Genomic DNA, 16273 nt, shown 5'->3' on the forward strand with positions numbered 1-16273 from the left:
TCGATGACATCCCTTCCTCTCAAAAGGGATGGAAAGGAAGATTTTTTTACATCCAACTCCCGGGTCCTTTACCCTGTCTAACCCGGTTTCTCCCTTCCCTTCCCCAACAACCTTCCCTTCCTCCATCCTACAAATTTGAGGAGCCTTTCCTCCTGAGTCAAACCCTCGTGGAGGGACACAAGTACTCCTCTTCCATTCTTATCTCAGAAGAGAACTTAGTGGCCTACGGGTTGAGTGCCCGGGCTGAGGACCCCATAGACCGGGTAATTGATGAGGTGGCTGGCTCGGGTTCTCAACTCGGTACATACTTTATCTTCTGTGCTTTCTTATTCCTTTATCCTGTTTATTTAATGTATCATAACCCTGTCACTCCTCTATGCAGATAACTCTGAGATGCAAGCAGCTTTTGCTAAAAGGCGTGCAGCTGAGAAGGCAGCCCGAGAGAAGGAAATGGCGGCTCGCCGGGCAGCTGCGGAAGAAAAGAAAAAATGGGATGCAGAAGCGGCAGCCTTGAGAGCTGAGGTGTCCCGGGAAGAACCTCCCCAAGATGGCGCTTCCCGGGCGATGACTGAGAACTCGGAGGAATCTGAAGATCTCATTACCCTCACTCAGAGAAAACGAAAAGCTACTGCAGAACCCGAGCTGGTTATTCTCGAAGACCCTTCCGAGGGTGACCAAGGCGCCTTCCGATCTGCTCCACCTCCTCCTCTCCCCCCCCCAGTCCAATGAAGAACCTCGCCAAGAGCTCCCTCCAACCGACCAGCTTTCTTTTGGCTAACATCTTCTTCGAGGGAGCTTCCACTGTTGGTGTTAAGCGTTTCAAGAAGGTGCTCAGCCCTGCTGAGATAGCTATCCTGAAAAGCACTCCTTCTAGTGTGAGGTTTTTGGAGGGGTCCAACCGTCTTCTGTCTGTAAGTTTTATTCTTTTATTTATTTTCCCTCTCTCTCCCTCCCCCCTTTTTCTTTTTTTTAAGATTCCTTCTTATCCAGGCTGCCCAGATGCTAGTTTCGGCCTTTGAAGAGGTGGCAGCGGTGGCAACCAAGAAGGGTAAGCAAGCCCGGGCGGCTCAGGATATTCATGACCATCTCCAAGGAGAGATGGCCCGGGCCCAGAAGCTTCACGAGGAGACAACTGCCAGTCTCCAAGCTTCCTTGGAAGCAGCTAATCAAGAGCTGGTCGCAGTCTCAACTTTCTCGTGATGAGAGCATAGCCCGGGAGGAGGCTTCTCAGAGGCAAATTGCGTTCCTGGCATCTCGGATTAGCTATCTCGAGGATGAAGCCAGTGCCCAGCAACATCGAGCCGAAGTTGCTGAAGATAAGCTCAGACTTCTTCAGCTGACCCATGAAGAATGGAGGACTACTTTCCTTCAATCGGCGGAATTCCAAGCAGCTGTTGAAGATAGGGCCTACAAATACTTTTCGATTGGCTTTGAGAAATGCCAGGAGCAATTTGAGGAGATAGGCCTGATTCCGACAGATAAGGAGGGCTTTCCTGATATTGATAAGGCCATTGCTTCCCTTCCCAAAGATGATGCTATCGAGAAAGAGGCTAAGAAGACTCCCGGGGAATCCGGAGAACCATCAGGGCAGCAGACTTTAGAATAGGCCTGTAATTTACTCTGTATTTTTTTTCCTTTGTATTTCTTGCCTTTGAACTTTGTAAGGAAATGTTGATTTCTTTCCGTCGCTGTGCTTTTTTCAATATGATTTTTGACAATTTTTTCGCAACCCGGGTAATGCAATAACTTATGAATATTTCTTAGTAGGAGAAAACGGTAATTTCAATCGAATACCCGGGGTCCCGGTCCATACGTTAAATAAGTAGCTTAATTAATACTCCAGATGTAGAGATTTAAACCTGAACTTAGAAGGAGTATTTCTTGGATTCCACAAATCAGGGTGTAGTGCCCTGAGCTTTTTAAGAACCAAGGTACGGAGCCTTGGGCCGGGGATCATGTCCCGGGACTTGGGAATGGTCGAGGCGTGGTGCCCCGAGCCAGGGTGTAGTGCCCTGGGCTTTTTAAGAACCAAGGTACGGAGCCTTGGGCCGGGGATCATGTCCCGGGACTTGGGAATGGTCGACGTGTGGTGCCTCGAGCCAGGGTGTAGTGCCCTGGGCTTTTTAAGAACCAAGGTACGGAGCCTTGAGTCAGGGATCATGTCCCGGGACTTGGGAATGGTCGAGGCGTGGTCCCCCGAGCCAGGGTGTAGTGCCCTGGGCTTTTTAAGAACCAACGTACGGAGCCTTGGGCCGGGGATCATGTCCCGGGACTTGGGAATGGTCGAGGTGTGGTGCCCCGAGCCAGGGTGTAGTGCCCTTGGCTTTTTAAGAACCAAGGTACGGAGCCTTGGGCCGGGGATCATGTCCGGGACTTGGGAATGGTCGAGGTGTGGTGCCCCGAGCCAGGGTGTAGTGCCCTGGGCTTTTTAAGAACCAAGGTATGGAGCCTTGGGCCGGGGATCATGTCTCGGGACTTGGGAATGGTCGAGGCATGGTGCCCCGAGCCAGGGTGTAGTGCCCTGGGCTTTTTAAGAACCAAGGCACGGAGCCTTGGGCCGGGGATCATGTCCCGGGACTTGGGAATGGTCGAGGCGTGGTGCCCCGAGCCAGGGTGTAGTGCCCTGGACTTTTTAAGAACCAAGGTACGGAGCCTTGGGCCGGGGATCATGTCCCGGGACTTGGGAATGGTCGAGGCGTGGTGCCCCGAGCCAGGGTGTAGTTTCCCTGGGCTTTTTAAGAACCAAGGTACGGAGCCTTGGGCCGGGGATCATGTCCCGGGACTTGGGAATGGTCGAGGTGTGGTGCCCCGAGCCAGGGTGTGTAGTGCCCTGGGCTTTTTCAGAACCGGGTCATAGCAGCTCCCAAGATATAATAACAAACGCAATACTCTGAGAAAATATATATTTTTTATTGATTTCTTCCGTCAAACAATTACAACTATTATGCATAGTACTTCTTTAAGTTAAACACATTCCAAGGCCTTTTGAGGGGACGTCCCTGCGCATCTTCTAAATAAAAGGATCACGAGTTGACTCTCCGAGTGATTTTGTAAGGTCCTTCCCATCGGGCTTCCAGCTTCCCAACTTCCCCAGCAGGGTTGACTTTTTTCATGACTAAATCCCCAACTTGGAAGTTTCGAATACGGACCTTCTTGTGATATGATTTCATCACCCGATTTTTGTATGCCTCCATTCGAATAAATGCCCTGTTTCTTTTTTCTTCTATTAAGTCCAACTCCATGGCCCTGCTCTGGTCGTTGTCCTCCGGGTAAGATTCTACCCGGGAAGAGGTCTGCCCGATCTCTACTGGAAGAACTGCTTCAGAACCATATACCAAACTGAAGGGAGTTTCTTGAGTAGGTGCCCGGGGAGTAGTTCTGTAAGCCCATATGACACTAGGTAACTCCTCCACCCAATCTTTTCCTTTACCCTGAAGTCTTGCCTTTAATGCTTGCACAATGACTCTGTTGACAACTTCTGTTTGACCATTGGCTTGAGGATATGCAACAGAAGTAAAAGATTGAGTGATTTTCATTTCCTGGCACCATGACGTAATTCCTTTGCCTTGAAATTGTCTTCCATTGTCCGAGATTATTCTCCTGGGCACTCCGAACTGGCACACAATGTTCTTCCATAAAAATTTCAATACTTCCTGCTCGGTGATCTTTGCTAAAGACTCGGCTTCAACCCACTTAGAAAAGTAGTCAACAGCTACTAGTAAGAATTTTTTCTGAGCCCGGGCAACCGGAAAAGGACCCACAATATTCACGACCCATTGATCAAAAGGGCAGGATGCCCAAATAGGCTTCATGAGAGTGGCCGGGCTGTAGCTGAAATTCGAATGATGCTGACAGCCCTCACAAATCTGGACCAAATGAGCAGAATCTTGTTTTAAGGTGGGCCACCAGAATCCAGCAAGCATTGTTTTTCGAGTTAAAGACATTCCTCCGAGGTGCTCGGCACAACACCCCTCATGAATTTCTCGGAGAACATAATCCACCTCTTTTTCATTTAAACACTTCAAAAGCGGTCCTTGGAATGATCTTCTGTACAAAATTTTATTTAAGAGAACAAACCTGGGGGCTTGTCTTTTGAACTTCTGAGCTCGGGCTTTATCCTCAGGGAGCTCATGGTTCGTAATATACGCGATCAGTGGTGTCATCCATGAATCTTCAGGCATGGGTGATGCTTCTTCCTCCATAGAGAGAACCAGCCGAGTAATATGCAACACCTCCCGGGTATTAACTTCTGATAAAGAAGCAGCCATTTTAGCCAAAGCGTCTGCCTCACTGTTTTTTTCTCGGGGTACTTGTTCAATACTCCAATCCATGAAGCTTTCTGCTTGGGCTCGAATGAGCCGTAAATATTTAAGCATCTTGTCATCCTTAGCCTCATAAATGCCCTTTATTTGTTGAGTCATGAGCTGTGAATCAGAATATAGAATAATCCGAGAAGCTCCAACTTCCCGGGCAGCTCGAATACCTGCAAGAACAGCCTCATACTCAGCTTCATTATTGGTTATCCGGGAATCAATTCTTAATGCTAATTTGACCTTTTCTCCCAAGGGAGACACTAATACCACCCCTACTCCGCACCCCATCAGGCTAGATGCCCCATCCACTGATACTTTCCATACCTCCTCCTCACTGGGCTGGATCATTTCAGATAAGAAATCTGACAAAGCCTGTGCTTTAATGGCCACTCGGGGCTTGTACTCGATGTCATATTCACCCAACTCTACTGTCCATTTTATCATTCGCCCGGATACTTCGGAATGAGTCATGATCTTACCCAGAGGACTATTGGTAAGAACAATAACCTGATGTGACAGAAAGTAAGGTCTTAGCTTCCGGGCGGTCATGACTAGGGCCAAAGCAATTTTCTCCACTTCGCTATACCGGAACTCGGGCCCCCTCAGAGCATGGCTGACATAATAGACAGGTTTTTGATCAGTTCCTTCCTCTTTTATTAGAACAGAGCTGACAGCATACTCTGTAGCGGACAGGTAGACATATAATTTTTCTCCAGGTTCTGGTTTCACCAACACCGGGAGCCCGGCAAGATGAATTTTCAAGTCCTGGAAGGCCTGTTCACATTTCTCATCCCATCCGAATTGCTGGGCCTTCCTTAAGATTTGAAAAAAAGGATAACTCCGGTGTGCTGATCGGGAAATAAATCTGGAAAGGGAAGCAATTCTCTCAGTTAGCTTTTGTACCTCCTTGACAGATCGGGGAGATGGCATGCTTAGCAAAGATTCAACTTTCTCTTGATTCACCTCGATCCCTCGGTCTGTCACAATGAATCCCAAGAATTTGCCACTCTTCACGCCAAAAATACACTTGGCAGGATTAAGCTTGATTCCATAATGCATGAGAGTCGCAAAAGTTTCTTCTAGATCACTAATAAAGCTGGCACCCTCTCGGGATTTGGATAGAATATCATCCACATAGACTTCCACATTCCGTCCCAGCTGCTTCTCAAAGACTTTATCCATCAGACCCTGGTAAGTAGCCCCTGCATTCTTCAACCCGAAAAGCCTTACAATATAACAAAATGTACCTCCCGAGGTGATGAAGCTGGCTTTGTCTTGATCCTTTTTAGCCAGAGGGATTTGATGGTATCCCTGGTATGCGTCCATGAAACTTAGCAATTCATAGCCCGAGGTGGAATCCACTAGCTGATCAATCCTGGGCAGAGGATAATGATCTTTGGGGCACGCCTTGTTGAGATCGCGGAAGTCTACACACATGCGCCACCTTCCGGTAGATTTGGGTACCAAGACCACATTCGAAAGCCATGTGGGGAATTGAATTTCCCTAATGTGGCCAGCTTTCAGAAGCTCCTTAATTTGCGCATCAATTACTTTGTCCTTTTCAGGGCCAAAGTGCCTCTTTTTTTTGTTTTACTGGGTGAGATCCCGGGAGGATGTTCAATTGATGTTCTGCTATCAGGGGAGAAATCCCTGTCAACTCCTGTTGGGACCAAGCAAACACATGAATATTAGTTTTTAAACAATGAATCAGACTGACCCGAGTGGATATACTGAGATCTCGGGCCACCCGGATTTGCTGGCCTGGTCCGATTTCTACTACTTCTTGTTCTTCCTCTGCCACAAAATGCACCTCTCCTCTCCCCATCGTTCTTTCCCCGTCCACCCTTGCCTTCTTCCCTTCCTTCCTTGTTCTACTCTGATCCGCCCGAACTGCCTCCACATAGCATTTCCGAGAGGATGGTTGATCTCCTCGGACTTCTCCCACCCGAGCTCCTACTGGAAATTTTATCTTTTGGTGGTATGTGGATGCTACGGCTCTCAATTCGTTCATAGCCGGTCTCCCCAAAATGATATTATATGATGACGGGGAATCCACTACGGTGAATGAAGTCATCACCGTCCTCTTAAGATCCTGAGAACCCAAGGTTAATGGCAACATGATCTCCCCTTCCGGGTAAATCATATGGCCAGCAAAACCAAAGAGAGCAGTCTCCACAGCCTCTAGGTGGTAGCCCTGCAAATCCATCTGTACAAAGGCATCTTTAAAAATTACATTTACGGAGCTGCCTGAGTCCACAAAGACCCGTAGAATATCATAATTCGCCACTCGGGCTTGGATCACCAGGGCGTCGTTGTGGGGCAGACTCACCCCTCTCAAATCTTCCGGGCTAAAACTAATGATCGCCTCATTCCTTCTTGCTCCTTCTACCTCCAAACATTCCCTCCTGCTTCTCCCCTTCCTCGTCCGGTTAGAATCTCCATCAGTAGAGCCTCCTAATATCATTTTGATCATTCCTGTGGCAGGGGGCGAATTCTTTTTTCTCTCGGGCTCAGGCTCCCTTCTTCTACTGGGCTCAATCCTCGGGATATTCCTCACACTTCCTCCTCGGACGCTGGATCCTGGTGGCCGAGATGTCCAAGGTGGCACTCTCGGCCTCTGGCTATTGTTACTGGGTCCCGGGATGGAGGATGAGGCATAATTCCCCTTTAGTGCCTTGCAGTTTTCAGTGTTATGGTGGCATATTTTGTGAAAAGAGCAAAATCCACTTTTTTCTGGCCGGGATAACTGATGATCCGGGGCCAAATCTCTGCTGCACTCCTGCACTTCCCTCTCCCGAGAAATTTTCAGAGGCACGTGGTGAGAAAAGTGCCCTGTATTGCCTCTTTTCTGTCCCCTCTCCTCGGGCTTAGACATCCGGTCTCCTTTTTTTTTTCTCACAGAGTCCCTCTTTTGTTGGGCTTCCTCCATATTGATATATTTTTCTGCTCGCGACAATAGATCCTCGAAATCTCCCGGCACCTTCTTAGTAAGTGACTTGAAGAACTCACCCTCTCTCAAACCCTGGGTGAATGCAGTAGTCTTCGTTTCAGTGGCACAAGTAGGGACGTCTAGGGCCACTCTATTGAATCTTCTGATATAGGCCCTTAAACTCTCTTCTGGGTTCTGCTTAACTTCAAAAAGGCTAAAAGCAGTCTTTTTGTACTTTTTACTGCTGCTAAAATAGGTGTAAAAACACCTTCTGAAAGTCTTCAAAGGAACTGATACTTTGGGAAGTCAAGCCTTCGAACCACCTCTGAGCTGAATCCACCAGTGTTGTTAGGAACACCTTGCACTTGATTCTATCAGTGTAACAGTGTAACATGGCCATATTTTCAAACCTAACCAGGTGTTCCTCCGGGTCTGCATTGCCATCATAGTCTTTCACCTTCGCAGATTTGAAATTTCCAGGAAGAGGCTCCCGGACGATGATATCAGAAAACGGGCATCCTCTCGGGACTGCCCGGACAACGCTCCGTCTTTTCAACTGTCCTTCCAAGACCCTCATCTTCTGCCTTAATTCCATCAATTCCTCTGCCACGGTAGGAGATTTGGACCCAGCACTGGATCCCTCGTCTTCTCCTACCATCTCGTTATTCTTCCTTCCCTGCCCCTGCTCCTGCTCCTGCTCAAGTCCCTGATCACGTCCCTGTTTATCACCGGGTGGTGTGACAGGGTGAGAGACCTCCTTCCTGGCCATAGCTAGCACAACGGCATCGGCCATCATTTTCTTTAACTCTTCAGGGGTCAGGGTAATGAGGTTTGTTCCAATGTTATTAACATCAGCTTGTCTTGAAGTTTGCCCCCCATCACCTTGGGCGTGAGAATTACCCTGGTTGGTTCTTCTCGTACGAGCCATATCAACGTCTCGAACTCAGTGTTTTTCCCACAGACGGCGCCAATGATGTGATCTCGTTAAAATAGGTGAGCCGGGTACGGGGCTTCAACGGACCAAATCAATAATTTATAATGTTTGGGAATTTGAGTGAAGATAATGGCTTGGATCAACACCTGTAAACAAGAAAGTAACTCGTGAATGGGCGCCGGAGGGATGTCCGGCGTGGCCACTTCCGATGCTTAAGTTAGCAGGCTTATTTATGAACACAAGCAATATTTGAAGGGAAATATGTAAGTGCTTTTAGTTCAAAGATTTCCGAATGTTTAAATGACACTAATACCTGCTATTTATAGTAGAAAATGGGGTAGGTACCTCGATTCTTGGGCCACCTACTAAGTATGGCAAGTCGGCTGCCCATACTTGTAGCTTCTGATGACTTCTAGGACACTCCAAGCCCAAGTGGTTCTGACGGATTAGGCTGCCTGTATCGATCACACTCGAGTGTGGTGCAATTCTCGAGGTGGCCTGGGTACCGGGTGGAGAAGAAGTGCCCGGGCAGCTGTCTTCTGATCCGGGCTATTCAACCGATAACCAGGGTCTTCACTAACCCGGAAATGGGTCACCATTATCCCGGACCCTTACAGGGATATCAATCTCTACTACAATTATTATTTTATCTAATGATCATTCGTAAAGTTATTATACTAGAATAAGCAAAATATCTATCTAATTTTTAAAATATGCAACTTGTTATAGATAAAGTATTGTAAATGATTATTGATATAAGATTTTCATTTTATCATGTTATCAACTATTCAAACTCTGTGGATATACTCTATAAATAGATGTCTCCACTAATGAATAAAACATTTCTATTTATTCTCTCATCTTTATATTCTTCGTATATATAATATGTTATTAGCACGACCTTTCTTATGTCCTTGAGTGTTTATAAGAAATATCACCAAACTAGAATTTAAAACAACTTGACTTAATTGGAAAAAATTATTTGCCATGGATTTTGGATGTCAAAATCAACCTTGTCTCTATGTATTTAGGAGATACATAAAAGAAAGAAACAAAGCATCCATGTAGGATTGTGCAAAATCACTCATTTATCTTCGTCATCATCTCAATAATAGATTGAAAACCGGGTATCTCACTGTGAAAAAGCCAAAAGATCTTTGAAAAAATTTAAAGGAAAGATTCGACCATCACAAAACTGTAGTTCTCTCAAGAGCCCGATATAAATGGATACATCTATGCTTATAAGATTTCAAATATATAAGTGATTATTACTCTGGATTATTCAAAATTATTTTCATGCTAATACTTTGTTGAGAAATCCATTGACCTAAACATGTTAAAAAGTATGTTCTCTACTTTTCACGCATCTAATGTGCTCATATAGCAGTAATACCGCGAGTATGGATTTAAAAGTACTCCGAACTTATCTCGTGATTACTTAACAAAATAATGAGTTGCTCATGAAAAATCATCAATTGTGCCCAACTGGATCTACACAATTTTCTGAAGCAAATAGAACTGCATTTCATTATGCAAATGTTAGTTTACCTCAAAAACATAACAATGAGCATAGAAAAAACTCTCAGCAAAAAAATGGAAATAAACATGAAACAAGCCACAAGTATTGGAATTTCGATAATGAAGAAGCAAAGAAAAACAAGTTCAAATTGAAGACAAATGTTATATATGTGGAATAGAAGGGCATTGATTTCGTACCTGTAGTACGACAAAACATCTTGTGGAACTATAAACCCCCGATTGTAAAATCATCATGATCACTTTAATTACAGCGTCAGTGTCAGAAGCATGTACAATATTTGATTTTACAAAATATAATAAAATATGAATTCAACGTAAATCCGTAAAACCGTCTTACAAAAAACCTGATCAAAACTGAAACTCCAATCATTTGCGATATTTTTTTGCGTAAGTCGATACATAATTCTCATTCATTAACATAAGAAAGCCTTTTATTGACTCGTATGCACTAATTATGACGACATCAACCGTCCATTCATTGGATTCAACGGCTCCAATCAATGTTGACTCTTCCTTGGTGTATAGTACAACGAATGATTTTTGTCCAATAGTAAGAGTCCACAAAATCGAATGCTTACGTACGTAGTCCCAATAACTATCCGTGACAAATACTCATATGAAATCATTTCACGGATCAATTTTATGTTATAAATATATTATTTGACTGAACTCATAAAAAATATTACTTTTATGTAAAAAATATTATTTTTATGTAAATAAATATTATTTTTGACTCTAATATAGAGCGAGTCGATTTATCTTATGGATATAAATCGTTGAGATCAGATTTCAGAAAACCTACTCAACCTTCGTTTATTGCTTCAACATGCATTGATGGGGGGATTATGTTGAAACTAAACCCATGTGTTGGTTAAATCAATCTCCACATAAAGATGTAATTTAAATGTTTTCAATAATATAATATTTAAGTTATTATTATTTGATTGGTAAATAATAATTTTTAGGAGGGGAGTTCACAAATATATATAATTCAAAATTTTAGTTTTAGAAAACAAAAAATTTAATTTAAAATATAAAAAATTGAGAATAATATAAAATTTGTAGATGAGGGAGATTATGGGGAGGTTGTTGACCTAACAACTCTGATGTCGGGCCGTAAGCAGTGACGTGGCGTTGACTCGGACAAGTGATTTGTCAATTATTATCACCATCTTATTCAAATTTATTCATTTATTAATCAACAAATGCAATTCTTTATTCTTTTTATTTTTTGTCGGTTGCTATGCATCATTCTCAGTTTGGTACAGATTATTTTCAATTTTTTTTGATCAAATCGTAAATTTTGATGAATGAGTTTCCAATATCAAAACAGAATCGAGTTTACATCGTATCGATCATCATATCGAACTGAATATTATGGTTCTTGACTTGAACGTCGAAGAGTTTTGTCGAGCAACGTTATTTGTGTACTGCATAATATAAAATTTTTATACCAAACATATGTGGATCACAGGTATTGAATTGTTCAAGCAATCAAGACTTGATGTTTGTGGTCAGTCTCTTTTGCTGATTCCACTTATCTTTATCCTTTGCTGGTTTAGTAACATATCGTTTTCAATATCTAAATTTACATTCAAACAATATCTGAAGTTTTATTTTCCTAAAGTAGCAATTGAAGCTAGCGAGAATTCATTTGTTTTATCTCTCTTTCAGATTAAATGTCAAGGTGTCAGAATATCTCACATACAAATTAAATGAGCTTCTTGATTCACTCGCTGATATTTTCTTCGGACTCCATTCCCAAATAAAAATAAATGGAACAAAACAAATTATGTATTTTTTAAAGAAATTTTGATCCCTTTTGACCAACCCACTAGCCGACAACCTAATACCACCACAATAACAAGCTTTCAAGAAAAGAACTTGCATGGAGTCTTCGTAATTTAATACCATTTTGAAAATTTTGCAAATAATTTTGGTTGAACTAAGCCAAGTCTCATAGCGTTTCTTAATCAAGAATTAATAAGACTAGACTTGATCAAAGTTTAATTGAATCTAATTGTGAAGTAACTCTCAAATGCCGAATGATGGCAGCGTGAAAGTTAAGGGAATATGAATTTTAGTTTGAGATCAATTAGATTTCAGAGGTTGAATATTGTTATCTCATTTCATCGTTGCTTATATTCGATAATTATTTCTTGGACTATGGATAGAACAAGTCAGTCAGTTATTTTACCAACTTGTTGCTCATGGGATCAAGTGAAAACTGCAACCACCAACCTTGAAATGAAAGACAGGGCCGGAGATTCGTCGTTCTAGCAATGGCGGTGACCGTCTATTCTAGTTGGAGTGCTAGGAACTCGAGTTTCTTTGGAAATATTTAGTTGTCCTTCGTAAGATCAAGGAGTGTATGTTTAGTTGTTACCATCAAAGACTTTGCACTTCAAATTCTAGCCTCTTGAATGATTTCTAGATTTTTTTTTTATTAATGAATTTTTATTTACCAAAAAAATATATATAATAGATTGGGACCAGGTTTGAACTACACATTTCATGAGCCCAACTTTGGTTTGGACTTCTGACTTGGTGTGGAGCTATGTACCTACCTAGGAAATTTTACAATCTCTTATGTGAAAATACATATTTTATACAGAATACGGTAAATGTTCTACCTTTGTTTTATTTATGTTACGTGTAAACACTAGATTTTATACATAATGATACGTGTGAAATTGAAACTCATTATGTATGGTATTGTTTATGGGTACGACAGTGATGTTATGTGTATCTTACATGTAACGTTTTTGCAACTTCTTATTATTGTTTATAACATAACATTATTTTCTATTTTTTTATTAAAAAAACCCATACAACACCCGACGACGTAGCGATTCGAATGACAATATTAACTCCAGTCAATTTGGAAGAAACCAATCAAAATTTTGCCATAGGGAACATGGCTTGTTTACTTAATGTTAAACTCAGAACATTTTTACATACAATGTAAGTTTTATCCGAGCAGTAAGGAGAAAAGAATGTCACTTCCTATTTTTGCCTATTTGCAGTACACTGCAATTTCACCGATGAATCCTTCTACAAAATCTGAACGTGTATTTAACAAGCATGACCAATCAGAGACAGAACATATATCACAGACAATTACGCCCTACTCCGGCAGGCTCTGCGGGTCATACAAGTGCACCTTAGTGATTGCAAATTTGCAGAAAATGGGCATGACAGAAACTCTCAGGGTTCCCCATTCATATGGATCTCCTCAATACGGGGGTGCAACCACTCTTTTGTTCAATAAAGTCTCAACTATTGGATACTTCCTTTTCCTTCCACCTCTGGGTCTGGATCGGAATTGTTCATCTGACTCCTCAAAATTACCCTGAACATAGACAAATCCTCGATGAATGTGACAAGGAAGACTTGTAACAAGAAGCCGAGAAGCAATAATTGGAAAACTTAGGCGAAACTTACAGGAATAAAAACGTGACACCCACATTTTTCGTGGTTATCCCTCACGTGTTTGAAGGCAAATTTCATGTCACAACCAGGGATGCTACATGTAAATGGTTTGAGCTCCATGTGAACAGCTTTTACATGCTGATTGAGATTTGATCTCTGCCAAATAAAAAATATACATATAATCAGCCTATACAACTTTTCAATTGCCTCAATGATGATTCACAAAGCTCTATCAGTACCCACATACAAGAGATTTAGAGAGATAAGGCAATTATATAAATAAAGAAACAAGTTACTTAAGGTCAGAGAGGAGGGATCTCACAGTAGAGAATGAGCTAGCGCAACCACTGAAACTGCACTTGATTTGTTCTGTGCAAACCCCTTCATGCATGCGAAGATGGCGTTTTATGTTCTTCTTGAGCTGATTGGTCCCACATTTATCACAAAATATGTATTGATGGCAGGACCGAAGATGTTCCTTGAGGCAATGCTCATTTGAGAAATATTTCATGCATCCTGGTTCTGAACACAAAGCCTCCACTGAATCCAGTTTCACTGCATTATAGAAGAATTCATTCAGGTTTCAATAAGGACAATTGATGGAGTATTCCTTGACAACTGAGGTTCCTCATAACTTAGTAGATGATATAAAACCATCAAAAGCCAAAAAATATTTTGCTCACAAAAAAATTCCATAACAAAAACAACTAACCATGGGAATTTTCGTGTTTGCGTAATTTGGACAGATATTTAAACACCTTGCAACATCCAATTTCTGGACATGCATATTCTTTTGGGTTCTTAATGTCAGCAGAATAACAATCAGAATCATCATGAAACTCTTTCACGTGCCGCTTCATATTATCCTGCACAGTAAATCTGATTTTACAGCCCTCCACGGGACACTCAAACAATTTTCCTCGATGTTGAAGCAGATGTCTGGTCAAGTGGTCCTTTCTTCTATAGCTGGCGTGGCATTCATCTATTGGACATGTAAAAGATCTCTGAGACAGAAACAATTATCATCAGAACAAAGACTTGTAGAACTTCCCTTTCACAGGGTTTCCAGGTTGCGGTCCAGCTCACAACACAAAAGAATACTCAAACCTCGAAAAACAACAGAGCGTGACAGAGGCTCACTTGATGGAGCTTCTCAGGCAGTCCCCCACCTGGTACTAATCCATTCAAGGAAATTTAACGCCTCTCGCATTTTGGAGTTCTGGTATGTGGGATCCAATGCTTCACGCCCAGATGAAAATCAATAGGTTGGGGTTATCCAACCTTACTTCAATCTGCAAGCAGCTATCTTTTCAATTGCAACGTAAATAAAATAAGCACTTTTAAGTGACACGGAACAGAAGCGTCAAATAAAGAAGGAAAGAAAAATCTACAGAAAAACCATGAACTGTATCAAAATCTTTACTTCAAGAGAGTGGCTTAACATATGCTGCTTCAAATGTGCAGGCTTAAGGAAACTACCGCCGCATTCACCACAAGTGTTCAGTTTCTTTCCATCTCCATCTCCATCTCCCTCGTTTTGCTCCTTCTCCGCAATCTCTTCCTGAAATTCACCCAACACCCAACGCCGCAAATGTCAATAAAACCGTAAAACCTCAAAAGTCGATTCAAATACCCAAAACAAGACAATATAAAAGCACTCACCCGGTGCTGAGACATGATGTGACGAGAGATGAGAGATTTCTTGGACCGGCAAATCCCACAATACTCGCAGTAATATCTCCTAATATCTCTGAATATCGCCCCTCGCCCTGCCTCGCCTTCATTCGCCATTGCAGCAAACGCATATATTGAGAAGAATATAATAGGCAACGGCTGAGATATGAAACCCTACTTCTGAATATCGGTGAATTTGGGAATCGTGAGGTGAGAACCGCGAAAGGCTCGGACCAGCTAAATACTTCAAGCCCGAGGGATAAATTTGTCATTTCAAGAATATAAGATTTATTGCATAGATAAATATAAATATAAATATACTAAATTATTGCATTACGAATTGGTTACTCAGTTCTCTCCCGATTTCATACCCAATATCTAGGGTTTAGATTTATGATTGGGTTTATATTTTCTCTTTTCCAATTGTGGACTAATTATATGGTGGCATAATTCATGAAAATATATTATTTTTTATGCTAAAAGTATTATTTTTTATTGTGAATATCGATAGGGTTGACCCATCTCACATATAAAGATTCGTGAAACCGTCTCACAAGAGATCTAATCTTATATGTTTGTTCCTTATATTACTCAATTGTTACAATTTAATGCTCAATTGTTTAGGGTTTAGTTCATGAATAAAAATGATTCAATTTTTTTTTTGGAAATCTTATAGTATCGAAAAGCTTTAGAAAATTTTAGAAACTGACCCATGAAATGAGGAATAAAATAATAAAAGAGAAGAAATCAACAAAAGCTACAACGAAAAAAAATCGACTACGGATCGGAACATGAAGAAATCTAGCAAAGCTACGAATGAAAAGAATTTGAAATTATGTTTGCGATTGGAACTGTAGATAAAATATTTTTTTAAATTTACTAATGGTGATTATTCATAATTTGTAAAAATTTATTTTGATGACATAATATTTGGTTCCACTAATCCTAAATTTTGTGAGAGATTCTCTGAGATAATGCAAAAATAGTTTGCGATGAGCATGATGAGATAATTAAATTTCTTCTTTGGATTGTAAGTGAAGCAGCTGAAAACATGCTTTTTTTTTATCAACCAGGATAAATATACCAAAGACTTATTAAAGAAGTTTTGCATGGAGAATTGTATTATGTCTGTCACTCTAATGAGCTCATCAATCAAGCTAGATAAATATGAAAGGGAATCTCGGTAGACATAACAATGTATAGAGGGTTAATTGGAACACTCCTAAATCTGGCCATATATCTGACCGCTAACCGACCAGACATAATGTTGGCGGTTTGTTTATGCGCTCGCTTTCAAACTAATCCTAATCAATCTCACTTTAGTGAAACTAAACAAAATATCTTAAAGGAACTCCATGTGTGAATATTTGGTATCCTAAAGACTCAAGTTTTAGCTTTGTTGGATATTTATATGCAGATTATGAAGGTTGCAAGATCGATCGAAAAAGTATC

At 41.5% G+C, this 16273-nt stretch overlaps 2 protein-coding genes across 2 annotated transcripts; both read right to left on the reverse strand.

The window, feature by feature from the left end:
- Positions 1–3023: 3023 nt before the first annotated feature.
- LOC142537481 (uncharacterized) lies at positions 3024–8170 on the reverse strand. Its single transcript, XM_075642992.1, has 5 exons — positions 7566–8170; positions 6075–7489; positions 5908–5973; positions 3431–5515; positions 3024–3316 (listed from the first exon to the last, which is right to left on the reverse strand). Exons 1-5 carry the CDS (start codon positions 8168–8170, stop codon positions 3024–3026), a joined length of 4464 nt encoding a protein of 1487 aa, XP_075499107.1.
- A 4440-nt stretch (positions 8171–12610) lies between these two features.
- On the reverse strand, positions 12611–15043 carry LOC142530097 (transcription factor IIIA). The gene is made up of 6 exons (XM_075635877.1): positions 14810–15043; positions 14571–14708; positions 13860–14151; positions 13470–13702; positions 13160–13303; positions 12611–13067 (listed from the first exon to the last, which is right to left on the reverse strand). The coding sequence occupies exons 1-6, from the start codon at positions 14936–14938 to the stop codon at positions 12951–12953; spliced, it is 1053 nt and encodes a 350-aa protein (XP_075491992.1). The 5' UTR covers positions 14939–15043; the 3' UTR covers positions 12611–12950.
- Positions 15044–16273: the final 1230 nt, after the last annotated feature.

The sequence above is a fragment of the Primulina tabacum genome, chromosome 2 (genome assembly GCF_025594145.1).
Source record: "Primulina tabacum isolate GXHZ01 chromosome 2, ASM2559414v2, whole genome shotgun sequence".
NCBI lineage: Eukaryota > Viridiplantae > Streptophyta > Magnoliopsida > Lamiales > Gesneriaceae > Primulina > Primulina tabacum.